The sequence below is a fragment of the Zea mays genome, chromosome 2, assembly GCF_902167145.1.
Source record: "Zea mays cultivar B73 chromosome 2, Zm-B73-REFERENCE-NAM-5.0, whole genome shotgun sequence".
NCBI classification, from domain to species: domain Eukaryota; kingdom Viridiplantae; phylum Streptophyta; class Magnoliopsida; order Poales; family Poaceae; genus Zea; species Zea mays.
Genome location: NC_050097.1, coordinates 10466498 through 10494034, shown reverse-complemented (window position 1 = coordinate 10494034; position 27537 = coordinate 10466498). Strand labels below are relative to the sequence as shown.

Sequence of the window (27537 nt, the reverse complement as noted above, 5' to 3'; positions counted from 1 at the left end):
ACATCATTTGCTGAGAGCCAAACACTCGGTACAAACTAACACTTGGCAAAATAGACTTTGACTCGGCAAAGAGGGTGGCAAAGGGACCATTGGTGCTCCCTTTGCCAAGAGATAGTCCAACATACACTCGGCAAAGAGGGAGCCTTCAACGAGTGCCTCTTGGAGCACTCGACAAATGGACTAGCATGGGGACACACGAGAGCCTTCTTTGCCGACCGCTAGTCCAGTAAACACTCGATACCTCCCTTACACTCAGCAAAGCTCCGTCACCGTTATTTGATGCCGTGACGACTTTTCTTTGCTAAGTAGTAGGTGGCACTTGGTAAAATTTTTACCGCTTGTTCGACAAAATATACTTAACAAAGAAGCTATTGACGATGTATAGTTCGTCGAGATTTATTTACCGAGACACACTCAGTAAAAACTTCATGAGTGTTTCCAGCACTCAGGAAAGCAGCCCGGGCCGCCGCCGACGGACGTAGAGAAACACGAGCGGGAGCACCTCGAAGACCTCGTCGGACGGGGTCACGTAGGGCGAGCAGCTCGTCCGTTTTCGGTGCACGACCACCACTTGCTTCAGGGAGCAGTCCACAACGCGATGATGAAATCCATTGTTGTTTCAATAAAATCTCAATTTCTTTGAGTTGAAGCTAAATTATAATCAAACAGATTAAAATATTATTAAACTTTGGAGTAGAGCTACTCCGTAGAGTGAGTGAAACAGAGCTCAAATTGGTCTGCCACATTATCCACATTAAAATTTTTAGTATGATAAAGACACCGCCATCCCTTAGTCGATTTTTTCCCGATTTTGTTTGATACAGCACCGGTCTAAAAAATTCGGTTTATCGCCAACGCCACAAAAAGGGTATCCTCCCCCCAAAACCCTAACCTGCCGCGCGATCAAAGGATGCCGGAGGGCCACGTGCCGGCGCCTCCCCCGCCGGCCGGTCCAGGCCGTCCGTTTCTCCGGTGGGGACAGGACAGGGACGACTATGCAGCCACAGCTCGGCGGTCGACGCATCACACGGGCGCAACAGTATTTTAGCTGCTGCTCGTCTCATCTCTGAGACTCTGACCCAGTGACCATGATCACCTAGCCGAGCTCCGTCCCTCCATCTGCCTCTCTCTCTTTCTTCCCGCGGCCTGTGCCCCCAGATTGCCGCGGCCTCCGGCTCCGCCCCTCTCCTCCAGCACCAGCAGTCCATCTCCGGCTCTCTTCCCTCTCGTTAGGCGCTAGCTAGGCTCTAGCCCCTAGTCTGGTCCTGCCCGCTGTGCCTGTGCGGCTGTGCGTGCACAGCGAAGGCGCACAGCTAGCGGCTTCTGGCCACTGGGCGTCGCCATAAACAGTGGAGATTCCCGCCCCCATTTTCCCAATTATGGATATCCAGCGGCGACCGGGGGAGCACTGCTGAGGCCGCTCGCCCGCCCGCACGCCATTGCTCCCGTCGAGGTAAGCGCGCCGCTCCCCTTGGAATTCCTCCTGTCCGTTCCCGCCTGAAGTCCTACCGAGATCGGACCTTTTGGCCGCCGGCCGTGAACCTGGGAACGGAGCAAAGGCGGGATCTTGCCAACCCTGGCGGCTCCGGCGCCTTCTCTTGCCTTCCAGGCCGTTTCCCCCCTCCTTTTTGGTTGACCCATGGCTGGATTCATCAGTCCGCTTAGCTTTCGTCCTCGTTCATCGTTCTACCGGTGGTTGGTCCATCTGTTAGAGGCCCCCTCTGGTATTTCCACTTTTCATACCCAAACAGTGCGGGTAGGGTTCTTGATATGGCTCGGTGCGTAGTATGGCAGAGTAGAGCAACCGACATCTCCCGACAGGCGGGGTTTATCTTCTTTTGCCTTTTCGTGTACCCCTTTCCCCTTTTGAGTTCAATCGTAGCAGCAGCAGTGGCTGCTTGCTCGTTTTCTCTCTTTATTGTTTTTTTTTATTATTACTATAGATAGAAAAGCGTGTGTGCTGCTGGCAATCTGCTTTGGGTGCCTAATGCGATGGAAAGCGAGGTCCCCCCCTCCTTGTGGAGACAATCTCGGAGGCGCGGTCGACGGCTTGGCAGTTCTTGCCTTCAGCAGTTCTTGTCTTCGTCTCCGCACTCCAGAGTCCGGACTTCGCTAGAACAAGTGGATGGTTTTTTGGCTACTCCATATCAATTCCTGGCGGCGTTTTTTTTGCGCCTTTTGTTTCTGCTTTTCTCTTTCAAGAAAGCACGTGATGCCCCTGCTCGACTTCATTTTCACTGTCGGCTACCAAAATTGTGTAGGTCCACCCTACCTTATTCCCCGAGACGAGACTACTATCATTGCGAGTAGTTGTCATGTGGATTTATGCCCAATCCTGTGATGAAAGTGGGGAATTTGTGCCGTCCCTTAACCCTCATGGCAGCCCTGATTTCATATTGTCAAGTCACCATTGTCTTTGGGCAGCTCAAGCAAGAGAGGGGAGGAGACCTGAGCCATGGCTTTTGTAGATTCCTCTTATCCGTTTTATTTCTATATCAGAGTATCACACGCCTCATCCAAATGGCTGTATTTTTTTTTTCTTCGTATAGCTCATTGGCGGCGAATACCTATTCTACAACCTTTCACGATTCACAAGACACTATAAATTCAGGCTGCTTTGTTTGCGTGGCTCCCTTTGCGATCTTGCAGAATCTATTCCTGAGGAATAACAGGCTGCTCCACGACTTGCTGTTTGTTCACATATTCGCTATTTTGACCAAAGTTGCCTCCATCCATTGTATCTTGATTCTCGAAACACACTCACAGGATGGCATGCTTTCTGAGTCTTCCTGAGATTTCACGCCCTACAGCTTGGTTATCAGCCCTGAAGCTCATGTTCGCTGACTCGCTGCTTCTCATTTTTAGGGTCACAACTTATCCTACACATCGTAGCTCCGCGACCTGTTCGGCAAAATGAGGCCTTCAGATGGCAGGACGCAGCTTTCAGGCTTTGCACAATCAGATGAATCAACACTTGATGTGGAGGGGCATTGCTACCACCAGCAGTCATTCCCTTCCTCTCCATCGATGCAACCGATTGCTTCTGGCTGCACACACACAGAGAACAGCGCTGCGTACTTCTTATGGCCAACATCAAACCTGCAGCATTGTGCAGCCGAGGGACGCGCAAACTACTTCGCCAACCTTTCAAAGGGACTGTTGCCCAAGTCTGGCCGGTTGCCCAAGGGCCAGCAAGCAAATAGCTTGCTTGACTTGATGACTATAAGAGCTTTCCATAGCAAGGTGTTGCGTTGCTTTAGCCTTGGAACGGCGGTGGGCTTCCGCATCAGGAAAGGGGCTCTGACAGATATCCCCGCGATTCTTTGCTTTGTTGCTCGCAAAGTTCACAAGAAGTGGCTTAATCCGGACCAATGCCTTCCTGCCATTGTTGAGGTAGGGGAACTGTAATTAGTATGTATTTTGGATGATCGGGTTAGCCATGCTCCCAAACAACAATGCTGGTGAAGTTTTGTACTTTGAAAATCTTTTCGTCGTGGTCTGAATAGCTATCACTTAGTCGGATCATTGACAGGGTCCAGGAGGTATTTGGTGTGATGTTGACGTTGTTGAGTTCTCGTACTACGGTGCACCAGCTCAAAATCCAAAAGTGCAAATGTTCACTGAGCTTGTTGATAAGTTGTGTGGCAGTGATGAATGTATTGGCTCTGGCTCTCAGGTACACTTTTGTTCTTTTCTGCATTGATTGAATTTCAAAGTATATATCATGTGGCTTAAGGGTAGCATGCTACCATGTGGACTTGTGCAGCTGTGCACAATGATTGTATTGCACCAAACCATGTACTACCGAATTGTACTGCTGGTTTGTAAGGGTACCGTTCAATCTTGTCAAGACCCCCCTCAAGATTTACTTGTACTAGTACAAAGGGATAAATAATTGCACGACATGCATAAGATAAGATTATGCTAGGGACTGGACAGTTACTTTTTTCAGTTATTCCTACCATGCCAGGTGCGTGGCTAAATGAGCTCTTTTAAATCCTGCCAATGTTCAGTTCAGCCAACTGGATGTTCTGAACTTTTTATAAGCTATTAGAATTAGTTTACCCTATAAAATCTTTGCTATAGTATAGCAGCTAACACACCAAATCATTTGAAGTACTGCAAGTCTGCACTTTTTTTTAAGCCACACAGGAGAGCTCATGTCATTTCATTAAGAAGAAATTACACAGCACCAGCCCATTCACGACCATAGGAGTTTCAGTCCTAAGAAACCACCAATATATGCACCTGAATGTTGTTCTCCGGAGCCAAACACAAATTTGTTTCAAACAGTTGGGCTTTTTAAGCGTTGAAGATGTAGATTTCACTTCCATTGTCTAAGTCACCCTAGTCATTGCTTCTGTTTGAAATTAGGTTTCGGTAAAATAGACATGAATTACTTAAAAAAGCTGATAAGACTTCTTGGAAATGGTGCAATGTCAAGCAAGCATGCTTTTGGAATCTTTCTCCTTACACTCTTGTTTCACTCTTTCAGGTTGCAAGTCAGGACACTTTTGGAACTTTGGGCGCCATTGTAAAACGGCGAACTGGCAACAAGCAGATAGGTTTCCTCACCAACCGACATGTTGCTGTTGACTTGGACTACCCAAACCAGAAGATGTATCACCCATTGCCACCCAACCTTGGGCCTGGTGTTTATCTTGGAGCTGTCGAAAGGGCAACATCTTTCATCACAGATGATGTTTGGTATGGAATCTATGCTGGAACAAACCCAGGTAGAGCAGTTATAAATTATGCGGTTAATATAGGAGATTAAGTATTACTTGCAGCTTTAATTGCTTGGTTATTTATCTATATATTTAAATTTTCATGAGATGGCGTTATTGCTTGATCTTTTCATATCAAGCAAGGCTTGACATTTGTGATTTTATATTAATATTTTCAATCAAATTAACACTCAAACTTGCTCTTCAGTTTACTACTTGCAAATAAAGCAACATCCATTTTTGTTATTTTTATGAGAAAATAAAATACAAGTTAGGACTATCTCTGAATAAATAAAAGACTCCTGGTCATAGATACATGTTGTTTTAGGATAATATCTGGTGAAAACTTGAAAATTACAAACATCAATATCAAATTTATCTGGTTTAGAAACATGTTAATATATGTCTAGATTTTTGTTTGAAAATACTTGCAAAATCTCGTGATTTCAAGAATTTTTAGAATATGTTCTAGAAGAAATTGGTGGTGAAAGAAAATATCAAAACCGTGCAAAGACAAATGTGACAACTATTTTTCACGGGAGGGAGAATTCCTTGCTTTTTATCACTCTAATCATGCAGTACATTTACTTTTTCTTCTTTTTTCCTGCTGATGATTCCAAATGATGTACACAATGTTCTAATTCCCAAACATACATGCATGCCATGGTCTGATTCCCAAACATACTTGCTATGTTGTAATGAGCCTGCAGAGACATTTGTACGCGCCGACGGGGCATTCATCCCATTTGCTCACGACTTCGACATCTCCACAGTCACAACTACAGTTAGGGGTGTTGGTGACATTGGGGATGTTAAGGTTATAGATCTGCAGAGTCCACTTAATAGCCTCATAGGGAGGCAAGTATGCAAAATCGGCAGAAGTTCTGGTCACACAACTGGAACTGTGGTGGCTTATGCCCTTGAGTACAATGACGAGAAAGGAATAAGCTTCTTCACTGACCTCCTTGTTGTCGGCGAAAACCGCCAAACTTTTGATCTAGAAGGTGATAGTGGAAGCCTTATTATCCTGACTGGCCAGGATAATGAGAAGCCGTGTCCCATTGGGATAATATGGGGTGGCACAGCAAACCGTGGGAGGCTAAAGCTTAGGTGTGACCATGGCCCTGAAAATTGGACCAGTGGAGTTGATCTTGGCCGCCTTCTGGATCGTCTTGAACTTGACCTTATCATAACCAATGAATCACTCAAAGGTTCGGCATTTCCCTTGTTTTCAGTTATGTGTTTTACACAATTTTTGCATCACTTAGACATCGGAGAATCCACTAGCGTCCAGAATTAGGGTCTGTTTGGATCCCAAGTGCTAAAGCAAACTGACTAAATTTTAGCTCCTCTTTAGGAGATAAAAGCGACTAAAAGATTATTGTAGTCACTTTTAGCTCTTCCTGTTGGGATCTTTAGCTCCTAAACTTTAGTCACTTTTGCTTTATCTCGTGGGATCAAAACAGTCCCTTATTATGATTACAAAATCGAGTCTGTATGCTTCTGTTGTTTTTTGTTCCATGACAGATAACTGACAGAATTTATCCTCGATAAAGATGCCGTGCAGCAGCAAAGGCTCGCGTTGGTGGCTGCAGCTAACTCTGCTGTTGGGGAGTCGTCGACAGCAGCTGTTCCTGCCCCAGAAGAAAAGGTGGAGATCTTCGAGCCTCTGGGGATCAAAATCGAGCAGCTGCCTCGGCACGACGTTTCGGCGACGACGGAAGGGGATGAGGCAGCTGTGATCAATGTGGAAGAGCGCCAGTTCATCTCAAACTTTGTCGGCATGTCCCCTGTACGCGACGACCAGGATGCTCCGAGGCAAATCGCGAACCTGAACAATCCGTCAGAGGAAGAACTCGCCATGTCGCTTCACCTAGGTGACCGGGAGGCCAAGCGGCTTCGCACTGACACAGAATCCGAGCTTGACCTGGAGAAGTGACGCACTCATTTCAGCGTCTCCGCATTGAGTCATAAAGTAGTCCGAAGAAGGTGACCTGTGGTTCAGCAGACTGAACCTGCAGCCGTAGCTGCAGTTTCCTGGCACAAGCCTTATCATGTACTATGGTAAAACTTGATTCAGCAATTGTAGGATGTTAGGTGGTATCCCCTGCAGTTTTGTTGTGAGACTTGATATGCACAAGCACAATGCTGAATCCCCCTATATCAAAACAATGCAGGTAGCGATAAAGTGGTCTTGATCAGTTTTCTCTGTCCAACCATTAACGGAGTTGTTTCAAGATCACTAGATCAGCTTCCGGAAACCTTGTGTTTTCACCTTTTGAATTATTCTTACGGAACGTTTGGATGCATTCATTTTAGAAAAAATTGAAATTTACTTAATAAAGTAAACTATTTAGCTTGTAATTTAGTAACTTTTAAAAGTTTAGATTTTTTGACCAAGGGGCGAAGCCCCCTATTTCATTAAGAAATAGGCAAGTTTGAAACAACCGCCACCACGCGGTAAAACCTCTAAAAGACCAACCACGGCCAGCACCCTATCTAGACTCTAACCACTATCACGAGATCAGTGAAGAGCCTACGATAACAGGAGAAGTTTTGGCCTACGAAGGACTACATAAGACTTTCTTATTTACATCCCAATAAGACAGGCAGAAGCCACAAAATAAACTGCACAGTTTAGCCAGCAAAAGACAGACAACTATCCAAATCAACTTCCCAGTTCCAGCTTCGTATCATCCAGAAATACGCCTGTCGAGAGGGCACCACCCCAAGGCCCTACCGAAAGCTTCACTTGCGGTCTTTCAGATTAACTTGCTTCCTAGCACCACCATTCTTTGCTCCTTCTTTTTCTTTGTTGATGAAAGCATCTTTAGCAATAGCTCTTGCAGCAGCTTTATCAGCAATTTTCATTTCCTCGGACGACTCCAGTCTGCTGCTCCTTCTAACACCTTCTGCAACTTCACCTTCCATAGATCCACCTTTTTTAACACCAACAATCTTGCTAGCCTCCTCGACATTACTAAGATGCATTTTCTTTTTTTCTTGGGCAGGGGAAGGAATAAATTCATCATCCTTGATGAATTCATCCAACTCCTGAGAATCCAACAGGTCATCTTCACTATCATTGAATTCCTCATCCTCATTACCCTGACTATCAAGGTAACCTTTAGGTCCTTCAGAACCTTTCCCCATTTTCATGCTTTCAGATTGTTCAGACAGGGATCCTGCAACATTGGCCTGACTGGAGGATAATTTTAGGGGAGATTTTCCCTTGATATCCTTACCAGAATCCCCATCTCCACTTTTGGCCTTTTTAGCATATTTGCCAAGAGAGATGTCACCAAACCCTTGTCTATCAACCGAAGCCCTCTTACCCAGATTAATAGAGTCATCATTCCAACCTTCATCAGTAATGTTATCAATTTTAAAGAAAATGTCATACAGAAAAGGTTTGACACCAACTTCAATGATAGGGGGGATCATAGCAACACTCTTCACATGAACTTTGAATCTCACAATTTCTTTAGAGTTTAAAGAGTTAATATCCACTTCTTCCACTGCCCCAATAGTGGATCCCAATTCGCAAATGGTCTGGTAATTTTGCAACTCTTCTGGCACATTCTCGGCCATAATCCACACAGAATGCAGTTTAGACTTAGGCTTAGCCTGAGAACTCCAAGAAGAGACAGAAATTTTGGCCCCAGACAATTTCATTTTCAATTCAGGGAAATTAATCATTTCATCCAATCTCTCTTGAGAGTGGAATTGCATGAGGAAGCCAGAATGACACTTAGTAGTTTTCCAAGTGCGGCCCCAAGGAAAGTGAAAACCGAAATCCTTCTCCAGATCCTCGGTCGTGATCAAACCCTCAACGATTTTAACCAAGCCAATAAAACTGCGTTTAGATTTGTTGGATAAGGGCTTGGCGAAATGAGAAGAGTAAAACCCTAGCCCATCTGCCGCCATACCAACAATAGGCATACTGGGTTTATTCTGTTTGGGAAGAACACACCGAGCTGTGTTGTGGGTTTCTTTGCGACAAATCTCGCACCACAAAGATTTAAAACACTCCCTAGCATGATGGCCATCCATACCACATTTCAGGCAAAAAACCCTACGCACCAAATCATTCTCGGATTTCAGAATGGTAGGAGGGGGGGTTTGAGGATACCTGGCTGACCGACATCACCGGGAGTGGAGACAGGAATGTCATCTTTGCCATCAGGTTTTCCGGATCCAGTCTTCAACCGCCAGCTGAGGTTCCGATTCTTCCCCCACGACTGAGATCCTTGCGGAACCTCCTTCGGACCCCACCGATCCCAGTTAGGGTTTCGATTTTTCGGATCCATCTGAGCAGAAACACCCGAGCGACCCGGGAGAGGCCACTCCTCGCCAAGTGCAGGCGGGCGAAGCGGAGAAGAGAACCACCCCCCGCAAAAACTTCCGCGCGACGAACTCGGAAGAGACCAGAGGCGAGAAAGACGCGAAGCAAGATGGGGAAAAGAATGCGAACCTAAGAAATCCACTGGAAACCCTAACCGCGTAGCTGAATGAAGTCTTCCAGCGAACGCCGTGCCGTCCTCCTGTAGCTGTGGGCCGCTCTCAGGCGCAGCAACTGAAAGGGAAATGTGCCTTTGGGCCATTTCTAAGTATTTTGGTGATTGAGTGCAAACACAAGTGCTTAAATGTGAAAATATGCCCAAGGATGATCAAAGTGCAAATCACAAGTTAAGGTATGTTTCTAAGCCTTAGTACATTGGTTTTGTGTACTAATATATTTTTCTAAGTGTTAGAAACAGATAGAAGAAGAGAAGAGAAGACTTGGCTGTGTACAGCCAAGGGGCTGCTTCGGTCTGGGGCACCGGACTGTCCGGTGGTGCACCGGACAGTGTCCGGTGGTGCACCGGACAGTGTCCGGTGCGCCAGGCTGCCTCGGCCGAAGAGGCCGCTCTCGGGTTTTTCTCCGGCGACTTCGGCTAAAATTCACCGGACTGTCCGGTGTGCACCGGACTGTCCGGTGAGCCAACGGTCGGCCGGGCCAACGGTCGGCCGCGCGATCGGCGCGCGACACGTGGCCGAGCCAACGGTCGGAAGGAAGCACCGGACTGTCCGGTGTGCACCGGACTGTCCGGTGCGCCAGATCTGCAACGGTCGGCAACGGTCGGCTTCGCCATTTAAGGAAACAAATCGGGCACCGGACAGTGTCCGGTGTGCACCGGACTGTCCGGTGCGCCACGAGACAGAAGGCAAAGATGGCTTTCCAGATTTGTTCCCAACGGCTCCTAGCTGCCTTGGGGCTATAAAAGGGACCCCTAGGCGCATGGAGGAGTATACCAAGCATTCCTACAACTCTTCTAAGCACCAAGACATCAATCTCACGCATTCGTTTCATTGTGATAGCATATAGAGCTCTTGTGGAGTTGTGAACTCTTTGTGTTGCGTTGCGAGCTCTTGTTGCGACTTGTGTGCGTGTTGTTGCTCTGATTTTCGAGTCTTGTGTGCGTTGCTCATTCCCACCTTACTCCGTATTCTTTGTGAACTCAATTGTAAGGGCGAGAGACTCCAAGTTGTGGAGATTCCTCGCAAACGGGAAAAGATCAAAGGAAAGAAAAACACCGTGGTATTCAAGTTGATCATTGGATCACTTGAGAGGAGTTGAGTGCAACTCTCGTCCGTTGGGACGCCACAACGTGGAGTAGGCAAGTTTTGTACTTGGCCGAACCACGGGATAACCACCGTGTCAACTCTGTGATTGCTTTCTTGTGGTTATCGTGTTTTGAGTTCTCTCTAGCCACTTGGCCATACTTGTGCTAACCCTTAACAAGTTTTTGTGGCTTAAGTTTTGAACTTTTACAGGATCACCTATTCACCCCCCCCCTCTAGGTGCTCTCAATTGGTATCGGAGCCGTTCTCTTCAAGAAAGGGACTAACCGCCCGAAGAGATGGATCCTAAGGGGAAGGGAATTGTGATAAACGACAAGGAGAAGGAGTCCTTCGTCAACGAGCCAAGGGATGACAAGTCCAATGACTCGGGCTCGGGCCACAAGCGAAGAGATGGGAAGAAGAAGAAGACAAGACGCATCAAGGAGATCGTCTACTACGACAGCGATGAGTCCTCTTCTTCCCAAAAGAACGACGACCACGACAAACAAAGGAAACCGGTTAATTCGAACTTTTCATTTGATTATTCTCGTATTCCACATAGTTCGAATTCGCATTTGCTTTCCATTCCTCTTGGTAAACCTCCACATTTTGATGGGGAGGACTACGGATTTTGGAGTCACAAAATGCGTAGTCATTTATTCTCTCTCCATCCAAGCATATGGGAGATTGTAGAGAATGGAATGAAATTCGATAGCTCGGATAGCCCTATGTTTATCAATGAACAAATTCATAAAAATGCACAAGCTACTACTGTTCTCTTAGCATCTTTGTGCAGGGAAGAGTACAATAAGGTGAGCGGCTTGGACAATGCCAAGCAGATATGGGACACCCTCAAGATCTCTCACGAGGGGAACGACATCACCATGCTCACCAAGATGGAGTTGGTGGAGGGCGAGCTTGGACGATTCGCCATGATAAGGGGAGAAGAGCCAACTCAAACTTACAACCGGCTCAAGACCCTTATCAACAAGATAAGGAGCTACGGAAGCACGCGTTGGACGGATCACGACGTCGTCCGCCTAATGCTCAGGTCATTTACCGTTCTTGATCCTCATCTCGTGAACAATATTCGTGAGAACCTCAGGTACACGATGATGACGCCCGAAGAAGTACTTGGAAATTCGTGAGCGGGCGGATGATGATCAAGGAGGCAAGGTACGTCGATGACGCGTTGAACGGTCCAATCCACGAGCCTCAACCCATTGCTCTCAAGGCATCGAGGAGCAAGGAGGCACTACCAAGCAAGGTGGCGCAAATTGAGGCGGCCGGGTGATAGTCGCCTAGAGGGGGGGTGAATAGGGCGAAACTGAAATTTACAAATATAAACACAACTACAAGCCGGGGTTAGCGTTAGTAATAATAAACGAGTCCAAGAGAGAGGGCGCAAAACAAATCCCAAGCGAATAAGCAAGTGAGACACGGAGATTTGTTTTACCGAGGTTCGGTTCTTGCAAACCTACTCCCCGTTGAGGAGGCCACAAAGGCCGGGTCTCTTTCAACCCTTCCCTCTCTCAAACGGTCCCTCGGACCGAATGAGCTTCTCTTCTCTAATCAAAGCCGGGAACAAAACTTCCCCGCAAGGGCCACCACACAATTGGTGCCTCTTGCCTTGATTACAATGGAGTTGTGATCTCAAGAACAAGTGAGAAAGAAAAGAAGCAATCCAAGCGCAAGAGCTCAAATGAACACGGCAAATCACTCTCACTAGTCACTAGGGCTTTGTGTGGAATTGGAGAGGATTTGATCTCTTTAGTGTGTCTAGAATTGAATGCTAGAGCTCTTGTAGTAGTTGAGAAGTGGAAAACTTGGATGCAATGAATGGTGGGGTGGTTGGGGTATTTATAGCCCCAACCACCAAACTTGACCGTTGGCTGGAGGCGTCTGCTCGATGGCGCACCGGACAGTCCGGTGCACACCGGACAGTCCGGTGCCCCTGCCACGTCATCACTGCCGTTGGATTCTAGCCGTTGGAGCTTCTGACTTGTGGGCCCGCCTGGGTGTCCGGTGCACACCGGACATGTACTGTTTGATGTCCGGTGCACCGGTATGGGCAAGTCTGACGTCTGCGCGCGCTGCGCGCGCATTAAATGCACCGCAGAGAGCCGTTGGCGCCGCAGGGAGCCGTTGCTCTGCTGGTACACCGGACAGTCCGGTGCACACCGGACAGTCCGGTGAATTTTAGCGGAGCGGCTGCCACGCGAAACCGAGGCTGGCGAGTTCCGGAGGCCGCGCTTCCTTGGAGCACCGGACATGTCCGGTGCACACCGGACAGTCCGGTGAATTATAGCGCGCCGGCTTCCGAGAAATCCCGAGGGTGAAGAGTTTGAGTCTGAGTCCCCTGGTGCACCGGACAGGTTCTGTTCACTGTCCGGTGGCACACCGGACAGTCCGGTGCGCCAGACCAGGGGTGCCCTCGGTTGCCCCTTTGCTCCTTTATTGAATCCAAAACTTGGTCTTTTTATTGGCTGAGTGTGAACCTTTTACACCTGTATAATCTATACACTTGGACAAACTAGTTAGTCCAACGATTTGTGTTGGGCAATTCAACCACCAAAATTATATAGGAACTAGGTGTAAGCCTAATTCCCTTTCAATCTCCCCCTTTTTGGTGATTGATGCCAACACAAACCAAAGCAAATATAGAAGTGCATAATTGAACTAGTTTGCATAATGTAAGTGTAAAGGTTGCTTGGAATTGAGCCAATAAAACTACTTACAAGATATGCATGGAATGTTTCTTTCTTATATAACATTTTGGACCACGTTTGCACCACATGTTTTGTTTTTGCAAATCCATTTCAAAGATCTTTTGCAAATAGTCAAAGGTAAATGAATAAGAGTTTGCAAAGCATTTTCAAGATTTGAAATTGTCTCCCCCTATTTCAAATGCTTTTCCTTTGACTAAACAAAACTCCCCTTAAAAGAGATCCACCTCTTAGTGTTCAAGAGGGTTTTGATATACCATTTTTGAAATACTACTTTCTCCCCCTTTTGAACACAATAGGATACCAAATGATAAAGACTTTTGGAAAGCACTAAGTTTTTGAATTTGGTGGTGGTGCGGTCCTTTTGCTTTGGGCTCATTTCTCCCCCTTTTTGGCATGAATCGCCAAAAACGGAATCATTAGAGCCCTTAAAGTAATTTCTTCCCCTTTGGTCAAAAGTAAATGAGTTAAGATTATACCAAAGACGAAGTCCGGTCCTTTTGCTTTTGAGCTTTTACTCTCTCCCCCAAGGATGAAGTCCTTTTCTTTGATGCTCATTTCTCCCAAAGGAATAGAGAGTTGCTCGGAGTGATGGCGAAGTATGAGTTACGGAGTGGAAGCCTTTGTCTTCGCCGAAGACTCCAATTCCCTTTCAATATACCTATGACTTGGTTTGAAATAAACTTGAAAACACATTAGTCATAGCATATAAAAGAGATATGATCAAAGGTATTCAAAAGAGCTATGTGTGCAAGCTAGCAAAAGAAATTTCTAGAATCAAGAATATTGAGCTCATGCCTAAGTCTGGTAAAAGATTGTTCATCAAGTGGCTTGGTAAAGATATCGGCTAATTGATCTTTAGTATTAATGTAAGAAATCTCGATATCCCCCTTTTGTTGGTGATCCCTAAGAAAATGATACCGAATGGCTATGTGCTTAGTGCGGCTATGCTCGACGGGATTGTCGGCCATTTTAATTGCACTCTCATTATCACATAGCAAAGGGACTTTGGTTAATTTGTAACCGTAGTCCCGCAGGGTTTGCCTCATCCAAAGCAATTGCGCGCAACAATGTCCTGCGGCAATGTACTCGGCTTCGGCGGTGGAAAGAGCGACCGAATTTTGCTTCTTTGAAGCCCAAGACACCAAGGATCTTCCCAAGAACTGGCAAGTCCCCGATGTGCTCTTCCTATTGATTTTGCACCACGCCCAATCGGCATCCGAATAACCAAGTAAATCAAATGTGGATCCCCGAGGGTACCAAAGCCCAAACTTAGGGGTATAAGCCAAATATCTCAAGATTCGTTTTACGGCCGTAAGGTGGGATTCCTTAGGGTCGGATTGGAATCTTGCACACATGCAAACGGAAAGCATAATGTCCGGTCGAGATGCACATAAATAAAGCAATGAACCAATCATCGACCGGTATACCTTTTGATCCACGGACTTACCTCCCGTGTCGAGGTCGAGATGCCCATTAGTTCCCATGGGTGTCTTGATGGGTTTGGCATCCTTCATCCCAAACTTAGCAAGAATGTCTTGAGTGTACTTCGTTTGGCTAATGAAGGTGCCCTCTTGGAGTTGCTTGATTTGGAATCCTAGAAAATACTTCAACTCCCCCATCATCGACATCTCGAATTTCTGTGTCATGATCCTACTAAACTCTTCACATGTAGACTCGTTAGTAGACCCAAATATAACATCATCAACATAAATTTGGCATACAAACAAGTCATTTTCAAGAGTTTTAGTAAAGAGTGTAGGATCGGCCTTGCCAACTTTGAAGCCATTAGCAATAAGGAAATCTCTTAGGCATTCATACCATGCTCTTGGGGCTTGCTTGAGCCCATAAAGCGCCTTAGAGAGCCTATAGACATGATTAGGATACTCACTGTCTTCAAAGCCGGGAGGTTGCTCAACATAGACCTCTTCCTTGATCGGTCCATTGAGGAAGGCACTTTTCACGTCCATTTGATAGAGCTTAAAGCCATGGTAAGTAGCATAGGCCAATAATATGCGAATTGACTCAAGCCTAGCTACGGGTGCATAGGTTTCACCGAAATCCAAACCTTCGACTTGTGAATACCCTTTGGCTACGAGTCGAGCTTTGTTCCTTGTCACCACACCATGCTCATCTTGCTTGTTGCGGAAGACCCATTTGGTTCCTACAACATTTTGGTTAGGACGTGGAACTAAATGCCAGACCTCATTCCTCGTGAAATTGTTGAGCTCCTCTTGCATCGCCACCACCCAATCCGAATCTTGGAGAGCTTCCTCTACCCTGTGTGGCTCAATAGAGGAAACAAAAGAGTAATGTTCACAAAAATGAGCAACCCGAGATCTAGTAGTTACCCCCTTATGAATGTCTCCTAGGATAGTATCGACGGGGTGATCTCGTTGGATTGTTTGGTGGACTCTTGGGTGTGGCGGTCTTTGTTCTTCATCTTCCTTGTCTTCCTCATTTGTATCTCCCCCTTGATCATTGCCGTCATCTTGAGGTGGCTCATTTGATTGATCTTCTTCTTCATCAACTTGAGCTTCATCCTCATTTTGTGTTGGTGGAGAAGCTTGTATGGAGGAGGATGGTTGATCTTGTGTACTTGGAGGCTCTTCGGATTCCTTAGGACACACATCCCCGATGGACATGTTCCTTAGCGCGATGCATGGAGCCTGTTCTTCACCTATCTCATCAAGATCAACTTGCTCTACTTGAGAGCCGTTAGTTTCATCAAACACAACGTCACAAGAGACTTCAACTAGTCCAGTGGACTTGTTAAAGACCCTATATGCCCTTGTGTTTGAGTCATAACCAAGTAAAAAGCCTTCTACAGTTTTAGGAGCAAATTTAGATTTTCTACCTCTTTTAATAAGAATGAAGCATTTGCTACCAAAAACTCTAAAATATGAAATGTTGGGCTTTTTACCGGTTAGGAGTTCATATGATGTCTTCTTGAGGATTCGGTGAAGATATAACCGGTTGATGGCGTAGCAGGCGGTGTTGACCGCTTCGGCCCAAAACCGGTCCGGTGTCTTGTACTCATCAAGCATGGTTCTTGCCATGTCCAATAGAGTTCGATTCTTCCTCTCCACTACACCATTTTGTTGTGGAGTGTAGGGAGAAGAGAACTCATGCTTGATGCCCTCCTCCTCAAGGAAGCCTTCAATTTGAGAGTTCTTGAACTCCGTCCCGTTGTCGCTTCTAATTTTCTTGATCCTCAAGCCGAACTCATTTTGAGCCCGTCTCAAGAATCCCTTTAAGGTCTCTTGGGTTTGAGATTTTTCCTGTAAAAAGAATACCCAAGTGAAGCGAGAATAATCATCCACTATTACAAGACAATACTTACTCCCGCCGATGCTTATGTAAGCAATCGGGCCGAATAGATCCATGTGGAGTAGCTCAAGCGGCCTGTCGGTCGTCATGATGTTCTTGTGTGGATGATGGACTCCAACTTGCTTCCCCGCCTGACATGCACTACAAATCCTGTCTTTCTCAAAATGAACATTTGTTAATCCTAAAATGTGTTCTCCCTTTAGAAGCTTATGAAGATTCTTCATCCCAACATGGGCTAGTCGGCGGTGCCAGAGCCAACCCATGTTAGTCTTAGCAATTAAGCAAGTGTCGAGTTCAGCTCTATCAAAATCTACCAGGTATAGCTGACCCTCCAACACTCCCTTAAATGCTATTGAATCATCACTTCTTCTAAAGACAGTGACACCTTCATCAGTAAAAAGACAGTTGTAGCCCATTTGACATAATTGAGAAACAGAAAGCAAGTTGTAATCTAAAGAATCTACAAGAAAAACATTGGAAATGGAATGGTCAGGAGATATAGCAATTTTACCAAGACCTTTGACCAAACCTTGATTTCCATCTCCGAATGTGATAGCTCGTTGGGGATCTTGGTTTTTCTCATATGAGGAGAACATTCTTTTCTCCCCAGTCATATGGTTTGTGCACCCGCTGTCGAGTATCCAACTTGAGCCCCCGGATGCATAAACCTACAAAACAAATTTAGTTCTTGACTTTAGGTACCCAAACTGTTTTGGGTCCTTTGGCATTAGAAACAAGAACTTTGGGTACCCAAACACAAGTCTTGGAACCCTTGTGTTTGCCCCCAACAAATTTGGCAACTACCTTGCCGGATTTGCTAGTAAGCACATAAGATGCATCAAAAGTTTTAAATGAAATGGCATGATCATTTGATGCATTAGGAATTTTCTTCTTAGGCAACTTAGCATGGGTTGGTTGCCTAAAACTAGATGTCTCACCCTTATACATATAAGCATGATTAGGGCCAGAGTGAGACTTCCTAGAATGAATCTTTCTAATTTTGCTCTCAGGATAGCCGGCAGGGTACAAAATGTAACCCTCGTTATCCTGAGGCATGGGAGCCTTGCCCTTAACAAAGTTAGATAAGTTCTTTGGAGGGGCATTAAGTTTGACATTGTCTCCCCTTTGGAAACCAATGCCATCCTTGATGCCAGGGCGTCTCCCATTATAGAGCATACTTCTAGCAAATTTAAATTTTTCATTTTCTAAGTTATGCTCGGCAATTTTAGCATCTAATTTTGCTATATGATCATTTTGTTGTTTAATTAAAGCCATATGATCAAGAATAGCATTAACATCAACATCTCTACATCTAGTGCAAATAGATACATGCTCAACATTAGATGTAGAGGGTTTGCAAGATTTAAGTTCTACAACCTTAGCATGCAACATTTCATTCTTAGTTCTAAGGTTGGAAATGGTAGTATTGCAAACATCAAAATCTCTAGCCTTAGCAATCAAATTTTCATTCTCTAATCTAAGACTAGCAAGAGATACATTCAATTCATCAATCTTAGCAAGCAAGTCAATATTATCATCTCTAAGATTGGGAATTGAAACATTACAAACATGTGAATCAACCTTAGCATTTAAAATAGCATTTTCATTTCTAAGGTTGTCAATCATCTCACGGCATGTGCTTAGCTCACTAGACAATTTTTCACATTTTTCTACTTCTAGAGCATAAGCCTTTTTAACCTTAACATGTTTCTTGTTTTCTTTAATTAGACAATCCTCTTGGGAGTCCAAAAGATCATCCTTTTCATGAATAGCACTAATCAATTCATTTAGTTTTTCTTTTTGCTCCATGTTAAGATTGGCAAAGAGAATACGCAAATTATCCTCCTCATCACTAGCATTTTCATCACTAGAAGATTCATATTTAGTGGAGGAGTTAGATTTAACCTTTTTCCGTTTGCCGTCCTTTGCCATGAGGCACTTGTGGCCGACGTTGGGGAAGAGGAGTCCCTTGGTGACGGCGATGTTGGCGGCGTCCTCGTCGTCGGAGGAGTCGCTTGAGCTCTCGTCGGAGTCCCACTCGCGACAAACATGTGCATCGCCGCCCTTCTTCTTATAATACCTCTTCTTTTCCTTTCGTCTCCCCTTCTTGTCGTCACCTCGGTCACTGTCACTAGATATAGGACATTTAGCAATAAAATGACCGGGCTTACCACACTTGTAGCAAACCTTCTTGGAGCGGGACTTGTAGTCTTTCCCCCTCCTTTGTTTGAGGATTTGACGGAAGCTCTTGATGACGAGCGCCATTTCCTCATTGTCGAGCTTGGAGGCGTCGATTGGTTGTGAAAGGGAAATGTGCCTTTGGGCCATTTCTAAGTATTTTGGTGATTGAGTGCAAACACAAGTGCTTAAATGTGAAAATATGCCCAAGGATGATCAAAGTGCAAATCACAAGTTAAGGTATGTTTCTAAGCCTTAGTACATTGGTTTTGTGTACTAATATATTTGTCTAAGTGTTAGAAACAGATAGAAGAAGAGAAGAGAAGACTTGGCTGTGTACAGCCAAGGGGCTGCTTCGGTCTGGGGCACCGGACTGTCCGGTGGTGCACCGGACAGTGTCCGGTGGTGCACCGGACAGTGTCCGGTGCGCCAGGCTGCCTCGGCCGAAGAGGCCGCTCTCGGGTTTTTCTCCGGCGACTTCGGCTAAAATTCACCGGACTGTCCGGTGTGCACCGGACTGTCCGGTGAGCCAACGGTCGGCCGGGCCAACGGTCGGCCGCGCGATCGGCGCGCGACACGTGGCCGAGCCAACGGTCGGAAGGAAGCACCGGACTGTCCGGTGTGCACCGGACTGTCCGGTGCGCCAGATCTGCAGTGGTCGGCAACGGTCGGCTGCGCCTGTTAAGGAAAGAAATCGGGCACCGGACAGTGTCCGGTGTGCACCGGACTGTCCGGTGCGCCCGACGACAGAAGGCAAGGATAGCCTTCCAGATGTGCTCTCAACGGCTCCTAGCTGCCTTGGGGCTATAAAAGGGACCCCTAGGCGCATGGAGGAGCACACCAAGCATTCCTACAACTCTTCTAAGCACCAAGACATCAATCTCACGCATTCGTTTCATTGTGATAGCATATAGAGCTCTTGTGGAGTTGTGAACTCTTTGTGTTGCGTTGCGAGCTCTTGTTGCGACTTGTGTGCGTGTTGTTGCTCTGATTTTCGAGTCTTGTGTGCGTTGCTCATTCCCACCTTACTCCGTATTTCTTTGTGAACTCAATTGTAAGGGCGAGAGACTCCAAGTTGTGGAGATTCCTCGCAAACGGGAAAAGATCAAAGGAAAGAAAAAACACCGTGGTATTCAAGTTGATCATTGGATCACTTGAGAGGAGTTGAGTGCAACTCTCGTCCGTTGGGACGCCACAACGTGGAGTAGGCAAGTTTTGTACTTGGCCGAACCACGGGATAACCACCGTGTCAACTCTGTGATTGCTTTCTTGTGGTTATCTTGTTTTGAGTTCTCTCTAGCCACTTGGTCATACTTGTGCTAACCCTTAACAAGTTTTTGTGGCTTAAGTTTTGAACTTTTACAGGATCACCTATTCACCCCCCCCCCCTCTAGGTGCTCTCAATTGGTATCGGAGCCGTTCTCTTCAAGAAAGGGACTAACCGCCCGAAGAGATAGATCCTAAGGGGAAGGGAATTGTGATCAACGACAAGGAGAAGGAGTCCTTCGTCAACGAGCCAAGGGATGACAAGTCCAATGACTCGGGCTCGGGCCACAAGCGAAGAGATGGGAAGAAGAAGAAGACAAGACGCATCAAGGAGATCGTCTACTACAACAGCGATGAGTCCTCTTCTTCCCAAAAGGACGACGACTACGACAAACAAAGGAAACCGGTTAATTCTAACTTTTCTTTTGACTACTCTCGTATTCCGCATAGTTCAAATTCACATTTGCTTTCCATTCCACTCGGCAAGCCCCCACACTTTGATGGGGAGGACTACGGATTTTGGAGCCACAAAATGCGTAGTCACCTATTCTCTCTCCATCCTAGCATATGGGAGATTGTAGATAGTGGAATGCACTTTAATAGTTCGGATAGTCCTATATTCATTAATGAGCAAATCCATAAGAATGCACAAGCTACTACTGTTCTTCTAGCCTCATTGTGCAGGGATGAATATAATAAAGTGAGTGGCTTGGATAACGCCAAGCAAATCTGGGATACCCTCAAGATCTCTCATGAGGGAAATGACGCTACCTTGCTCACCAAAATGGAGTTGGTGGAGGGCGAGCTTGGACGGTTCGCGATGATAAGGGGCGAGGAGCCAACTCAAACATACAACCGGCTTAAGACCCTTGTCAACAAAATAAGGAGCTACGGAAGCACGCGATGGACGGACCACGACGTCGTCCGACTAATGCTCAGGTCCTTTACTGTTCTTGATCCTCATTTGGTGAATAATATTCGTGAGAATCCCAGGTACACCAAAATGTCGCCCGAAGAAGTACTAGGAAAATTCGTCAGCGGGCGAATGATGATCAAGGAGGCAAGGTATGTGGACGACGCCTTGAATGGACCGATCAACGAGCCGCAACCTTTTGCTCTCAAAGCCACAGGGAACAAGGAGGCGCTACCCAGCAAGGTGGCGCAAATTGAGGCGGCCGGTCTTAATGAAGAAGAAATGGCCCTCATTATCAAGAGATTCAAGACGGTGCTAAAGGGTCGCAATGGACAGCCGAGCAAGACTAAGACCAAGGGGAAGCGATCATGCTTCAAATGCGGTAAGCTTGGTCATTTTATTGCTAACTGTCCTGATAATGATAGTGACCAGGAAAAGGGGAACAAGAGGGAAAAGAAGAAGCATTACAAGAAGGCAAAGGGCGAGGCGCATCTAGGCAAGGAGTGGGACTCGGATTGCTCCTCGTCCGACTCCGACAATGAAGGACTCGCCGCCACCGCCTTCAACAAATCAACCCTCTTCCCCAACGAGCGTCACACATGCCTTATGGCAAGAGAGAAGAAGGTATGTACTCGCAACTCTACCTATGCTTCTTCAAGTGAGGACGAATCTAGTGATGAGGATGAAGTAGATTATTCATGTTTGTTCAAGGGCTTAGATAGATCTAAGATAGACAAAATTAATGAATTAATTGATGCCTTGAATGAAAAGAATATACTTTTAGAAAAGCAAGAGGATTTGTTGTATGAAGAGCATGATAAATTTGTTGAGGCACAAAAATCCTATACTTTAGAAGTTAAAAGAAATGAAATGCTTTCTTTTGAACTATCTACTTGTCATGAAACCATTTCTACTTTGAAAGGTGTCAACAATGATTTAAATGCTAAATTAGAAGTAGCAAATAAATCCAATTCTTGTGTAGAACATGTTGAAATTTGTACTAGGTGTAAAGATTTTGACATTGATGCTTGTAGTGAACACCTAGTTTCAATTTCCAAGCTTAATGATGAACTGGCTAGTCTTAATGCTCAACTTAAGACTAGCAAGAATGATTTTGATAAGCTAAAATTTGCAAGGGATGCCTACACAATTGGCAGACACCCCTCAATTAAGGATGGACTTGGCTTCAAGAGAGAAGCTAAGAACTTAACAAGCCATAAGGCTCCCATTCTCGCCAAGGAGAAAGGGAAGGCCCCTATGGCTAGTAATGTGCAAAAGAACCATGCTTTTATGTACTATGATAGGAGATATTCTAGAAATGCTTTTAGAGGTCATGATGTGTTTGATTCACATGCTTATGACTCTTATGCTATGACTGCTTCTAGTTCTCATGTTATGCATGGTAGAAATATGTCTAGGAGAAATGCTATTCATCATGTGCCTAGAAAGAATGTTATTCATGCTCCTAGGAAAGTAGTGAATGAACCTTCTACAATTTATTGTGCTTTGAATACTTCATTTGCAATTTGTAGAAAGGATAGAAAAGTAATTGCTAGGAAGTTAGGGGCAAAATGCAAAGGTGATAAAACTTGCATTTGGGTCCCTAAGGAAATTGTGACTAACCTTGTAGGACCCAACAAGAGTTGGGTACCTAAGTCCCAAGCCTAAATTTGCCTTGCAGGTTTATGCATCCGGGGGTTCAAGCTGGATTATCGACAGCGGATGCACAAACCATATGACGGGGGAAAAGAAGATGTTCACCTCCTACGTCAAAAATAAGGATTCCCAAGATTCAATTGTATTCGGTGATGGGAATCAAGGCAAGGTAAAAGGGTTAGGTAAAATTGCGATTTCTAATGAGCATTCTATCTCTAATGTATTTTTAGTAGAGAGTCTTGGATATAATTTGCTATCTGTTAGTCAATTATGTCATATGGGGTATAACTGTCTATTTACAAACGTAGATGTGTCTGTCTTTAGAAGGAGTGATGGTTCACTAGCTTTTAAGGGTGTATTAGACGGCAAACTTTATTTAGTTGATTTTGCAAAAGAAGAGGCCGGTCTAGATGCATGCTTAATAGCTAAGACTAGCATGGGCTGGCTGTGGCATCGCCGCTTAGCACATGTGGGGATGAAGAACCTCCACAAGCTTCTAAAGGGAGAACATGTGATAGGTCTAACCAATGTTCATTTCGAAAAAGATAGACCTTGTGCAGCTTGTCAAGCAGGGAAACAGGTGGGAGGAGCGCATCACAGCAAGAATGTGATGACCACTTCAAGACCCCTGGAGCTGCTGCATATGGATCTCTTCGGACCCGTCGCCTATCTAAGCATAGGGGGAAGTAAGTATGGTCTAGTTATTGTTGATGACTTTTCCCGCTTCACTTGGGTGTTCTTTTTGCAGGATAAGTCTGAAACCCAAGGGACCCTCAAGCGCTTCCTCAGGAGGGCTCAAAATGAGTTTGAGCTCAAAGTGAAAAAGATAAGGAGCGACAACGGGTCCGAGTTCAAGAACCTTCAAGTGGAGGAGTTCCTTGAAGAAGAAGGGATCAAGCACGAGTTCTCCGCTCCCTACACACCACAGCAAAATGGTGTGGTAGAGAGGAAGAACAGGACGCTCATCGACATGGCGAGGACGATGCTAGGAGAGTTCAAGACCCCCGAGTGCTTTTGGACGGAAGCCGTGAACACGGCTTGCCACGCCATCAACAGGGTCTACCTTCATCGCCTCCTCAAGAAGACGTCATATGAGCTACTAACCGGTAACAAACCCAATGTATCGTACTTTCGTGTATTTGGGAGTAAATGCTACATTCTAGTAAAGAAGGGTAGAAATTCTAAGTTTGCTCCCAAAGCTGTAGAAGGGTTTTTGTTAGGTTATGACTCAAATACAAAGGCGTATAGAGTCTTCAACAAATCATCGGGTTTGGTTGAAGTCTCTAGCGACGTTGTATTTGATGAGACTAATGGCTCTTCAAGAGAGCAAGTTGTTGATTGTGATGATGTAGATGAAGAAGATGTTCCGACAGCCGCTATACGAACCATGGCGATTGGAGAAGTGCGGCCACAGGAACAAGATGAGCAAGATCAACCCTCTTCCTCAATTATGGTGCATCCCCCGACTCAAGACGATGAACAGGTTCATCATAAGGAGGCGTGTGATCAAGGGGGAGCACAAGATGATAACGTAATGGAGGAAGAAGCGCAACCGGCACCTCCAACCCAAGTTCGAGCGATGATTCAAAGGGATCATCCCGTCGACCAAATTCTGGGTGACATTAGCAAGGGAGTAACTACTCGATCTCGATTAGTTAATTTTTGTGAGCATTACTCCTTTGTCTCTTCTATTGAGCCTTTCAGGGTAGAAGAGGCCTTGCTAGATCCAGACTGGGTGTTGGCCATGCAAGAGGAGTTAAACAACTTCAAGCGCAATGAAGTTTGGACACTGGTGCCTCGTCCGAAGCAAAATGTTGTGGGAACCAAGTGGGTGTTCCGCAACAAACAGGACGAGCACGGGGTGGTGACGAGGAACAAGGCTCGACTTGTGGCAAAAGGTTATGCCCAAGTCGCAGGTTTGGATTTCGAGGAGACCTTTGCTCCTGTGGCTAGGCTAGAGTCAATTCGAATCTTGCTAGCATATGCCGCTCACCATTCTTTCAGGTTGTTTCAAATGGATGTGAAGAGCGCTTTCCTCAACGGGCCAATCAAGGAGGAGGTGTACGTGGAGCAACCCCCTGGCTTCGAGGATGAACGGTACCCCGACCATGTGTGTAAGCTCTCTAAGGCGCTCTATGGACTTAAGCAAGCCCCAAGAGCATGGTATGAATGCCTTAGAGACTTTTTAATTGCTAATGCTTTCAAGGTTGGGAAAGCCGATCCAACTCTTTTTACAAAGACATGTGATGGTGATTTGTTTGTGTGCCAAATTTATGTCGATGACATAATATTTGGTTCTACTAACCAAAAGTCTTGTGAAGAGTTTAGCAGGGTGATGACGCAGAAATTCGAGATGTCGATGATGGGCGAGTTGAACTACTTCCTTGGGTTCCAAGTGAAGCAACTCAAGGACGGCACCTTCATCTCCCAAACGAAGTACACGCAAGATCTGCTAAAGCGGTTTGGGATGAAGGACGCCAAGCCCGCAAAGACTCCGATGGGGACCGACGGACACACCGATCTCAACAAAGGAGGTAAGTCCGTTGATCAAAAAGCATACCGGTCAATGATAGGTTCTTTGCTTTACTTATGTGCTAGTAGACCGGATATTATGCTTAGCGTATGCATGTGTGCTAGATTTCAATCCGATCCTAAGGAATGTCACTTAGTGGCGGTGAAGCGAATTCTTAGATATTTAGTTGCTACGCCTTGCTTCGGACTCTGGTATCCAAAGGGGTCTACCTTTGACTTAGTTGGATACTCAGACTCCGACTATGCTGGATGTAAGGTCGATAGGAAGAGTACATCGGGGACGTGCCAATTCTTAGGAAGGTCCCTGGTGTCATGGAACTCTAAGAAACAAACCTCCGTTGCCCTATCCACCGCTGAGGCCGAGTATGTTGCCGCAGGACAGTGTTGCGCGCAACTACTTTGGATGAGGCAAACCCTCAGGGACTTTGGCTACAATCTGAGCAAAGTCCCACTCCTATGTGACAATGAGAGTGCTATCCGCATGGCGGAAAATCCTGTTGAACACAGCCGCACAAAGCACATAGACATCCGGCATCACTTTTTGAGAGACCACCAGCAAAAGGGAGATATCGAAGTGTTTCATGTTAGCACCGAGAACCAGCTAGCCGATATCTTTACCAAGCCTCTAGATGAGAAGACCTTTTGCAGGCTGCGTAGTGAGCTAAATGTCTTAGATTCGCGGAACTTGGATTGAATTGTAGCATACATGTGTTTATGCATTTGATCAGGTTCATTCTGCATTTTGTTGCTTATTGTGGTGCTCAAGTTGTACCAACACTCCCTGGACCTCACAAGTCCGTTGCAAAGTGATGCACATGTTTAGGGGGAGATGTGTTACAACTTGACCCTTTGAGACTAACCATTTGCTTGAGTTTGCTTGATTTAGTCTCGAAGGAGGATTGAAAGGGAAAAGGTGGACTTGGACCATGAAAGACTTCCACTGCACTCCGATGAGAGGGTAACTAATTCCAAGTTCATCTCATGAAATCTTATTGCCATTTGCTCTTAATTGAAGACTTTGGTGAGGCAATGGGGTTAAAAGGCCAAGATTGATCCCGTTTTGGTGCTTGATGCCAAAGGGGGAGAAAATAAAGGCCAAAGCGATAAATGGATCAGCTACCACTTGAGAGATTTTGAAAATAGTAGGATAGAGTTTTTGTTTTGTCAAAAGCTTTTATTGTCTCTTATTGTCTCTATTGTCAAAAGTTGGCTTCTTGTGGGGAGAAGTATTGAGTATGGGAAATAGGGGGAGTTTTTGAAATCTTTGATCAATCTCTTTTGGAATGACTCTCTTTATACTTCAACATATGTGTTTGACTTAGAGATAGAGATTTGAGTTTGATTTGCAAAAACAAACCAAGTGGTGGCAAAGGATGATCCATATATGTCAAAATTGAATAAAACCAATTTGAGTTTTTATTTAAAGTGATTTTGCACTTGTTCTAGTTGCTTTATATTGTGTTGGCATAAATCACCAAAAAGGGGGAGATTGAAAGGGAAATGTGCCTTTGGGCCATTTCTAAGTATTTTGGTGATTGAGTGCAAACACAAGTGCTTAAATGTGAAAATATGCCCAAGGATGATCAAAGTGCAAATCACAAGTTAAGGTATGTTTCTAAGCCTTAGTACATTGGTTTTGTGTACTAATATATTTGTCTAAGTGTTAGAAACAGATAGAAGAAGAGAAGAGAAGACTTGGCTGTGTACAGCCAAGGGGCTGCTTCGGTCTGGGGCACCGGACTGTCCGGTGGTGCACCGGACAGTGTCCGGTGGTGCACCGGACAGTGTCCGGTGCGCCAGGCTGCCTCGGCCGAAGAGGCCGCTCTCGGGTTTTTCTCCGGCGACTTCGGCTAAAATTCACCGGACTGTCCGGTGTGCACCGGACTGTCCGGTGAGCCAACGGTCGGCCGGGCCAACGGTCGGCCGCGCGATCGGCGCGCGACACGTGGCCGAGCCAACGGTCGGAAGGAAGCACCGGACTGTCCGGTGTGCACCGGACTGTCCGGTGCGCCAGATCTGCAGTGGTCGGCAACGGTCGGCTGCGCCTGTTAAGGAAAGAAATCGGGCACCGGACAGTGTCCGGTGTGCACCGGACTGTCCGGTGCGCCCGACGACAGAAGGCAAGGATAGCCTTCCAGATGTGCTCTCAACGGCTCCTAGCTGCCTTGGGGCTATAAAAGGGACCCCTAGGCGCATGGAGGAGCACACCAAGCATTCCTACAACTCTTCTAAGCACCAAGACATCAATCTCACGCATTCGTTTCATTGTGATAGCATATAGAGCTCTTGTGGAGTTGTGAACTCTTTGTGTTGCGTTGCGAGCTCTTGTTGCGACTTGTGTGCGTGTTGTTGCTCTGATTTTCGAGTCTTGTGTGCGTTGCTCATTCCCACCTTACTCCGTATTTCTTTGTGAACTCAATTGTAAGGGCGAGAGACTCCAAGTTGTGGAGATTCCTCGCAAACGGGAAAAGATCAAAGGAAAGAAAAAACACCGTGGTATTCAAGTTGATCATTGGATCACTTGAGAGGAGTTGAGTGCAACTCTCGTCCGTTGGGACGCCACAACGTGGAGTAGGCAAGTTTTGTACTTGGCCGAACCACGGGA

At 45.9% G+C, this 27537-nt stretch overlaps 1 protein-coding gene across 3 annotated transcripts; it reads left to right on the top strand.

The window, feature by feature from the left end:
- The first annotated feature begins 904 nt into the window (after positions 1 to 904).
- LOC100383111 (Trypsin family protein) lies at positions 905 to 7010 on the top strand. 3 transcript variants are annotated; one of them, XM_035964911.1, is made up of 6 exons: positions 905 to 1453; positions 2866 to 3393; positions 3533 to 3676; positions 4496 to 4736; positions 5438 to 5938; positions 6255 to 7001. In XM_035964911.1, the coding sequence occupies exons 2-6, from the start codon at positions 2914 to 2916 to the stop codon at positions 6260 to 6262; spliced, it is 1374 nt and encodes a 457-aa protein (XP_035820804.1). In that variant the 5' UTR covers positions 905 to 1453; positions 2866 to 2913; the 3' UTR covers positions 6263 to 7001. The 3 variants fall into 3 exon arrangements, with proteins under 3 accessions (XP_035820804.1, NP_001169250.1, XP_008668378.1); NM_001175779.1 differs by having other exon boundaries at positions 1038 to 1453; positions 6284 to 6927; XM_008670156.4 differs by lacking the exon at positions 905 to 1453 and adding an exon at positions 1483 to 2257 and having other exon boundaries at positions 6284 to 7010.
- Positions 7011 to 27537: the final 20527 nt, after the last annotated feature.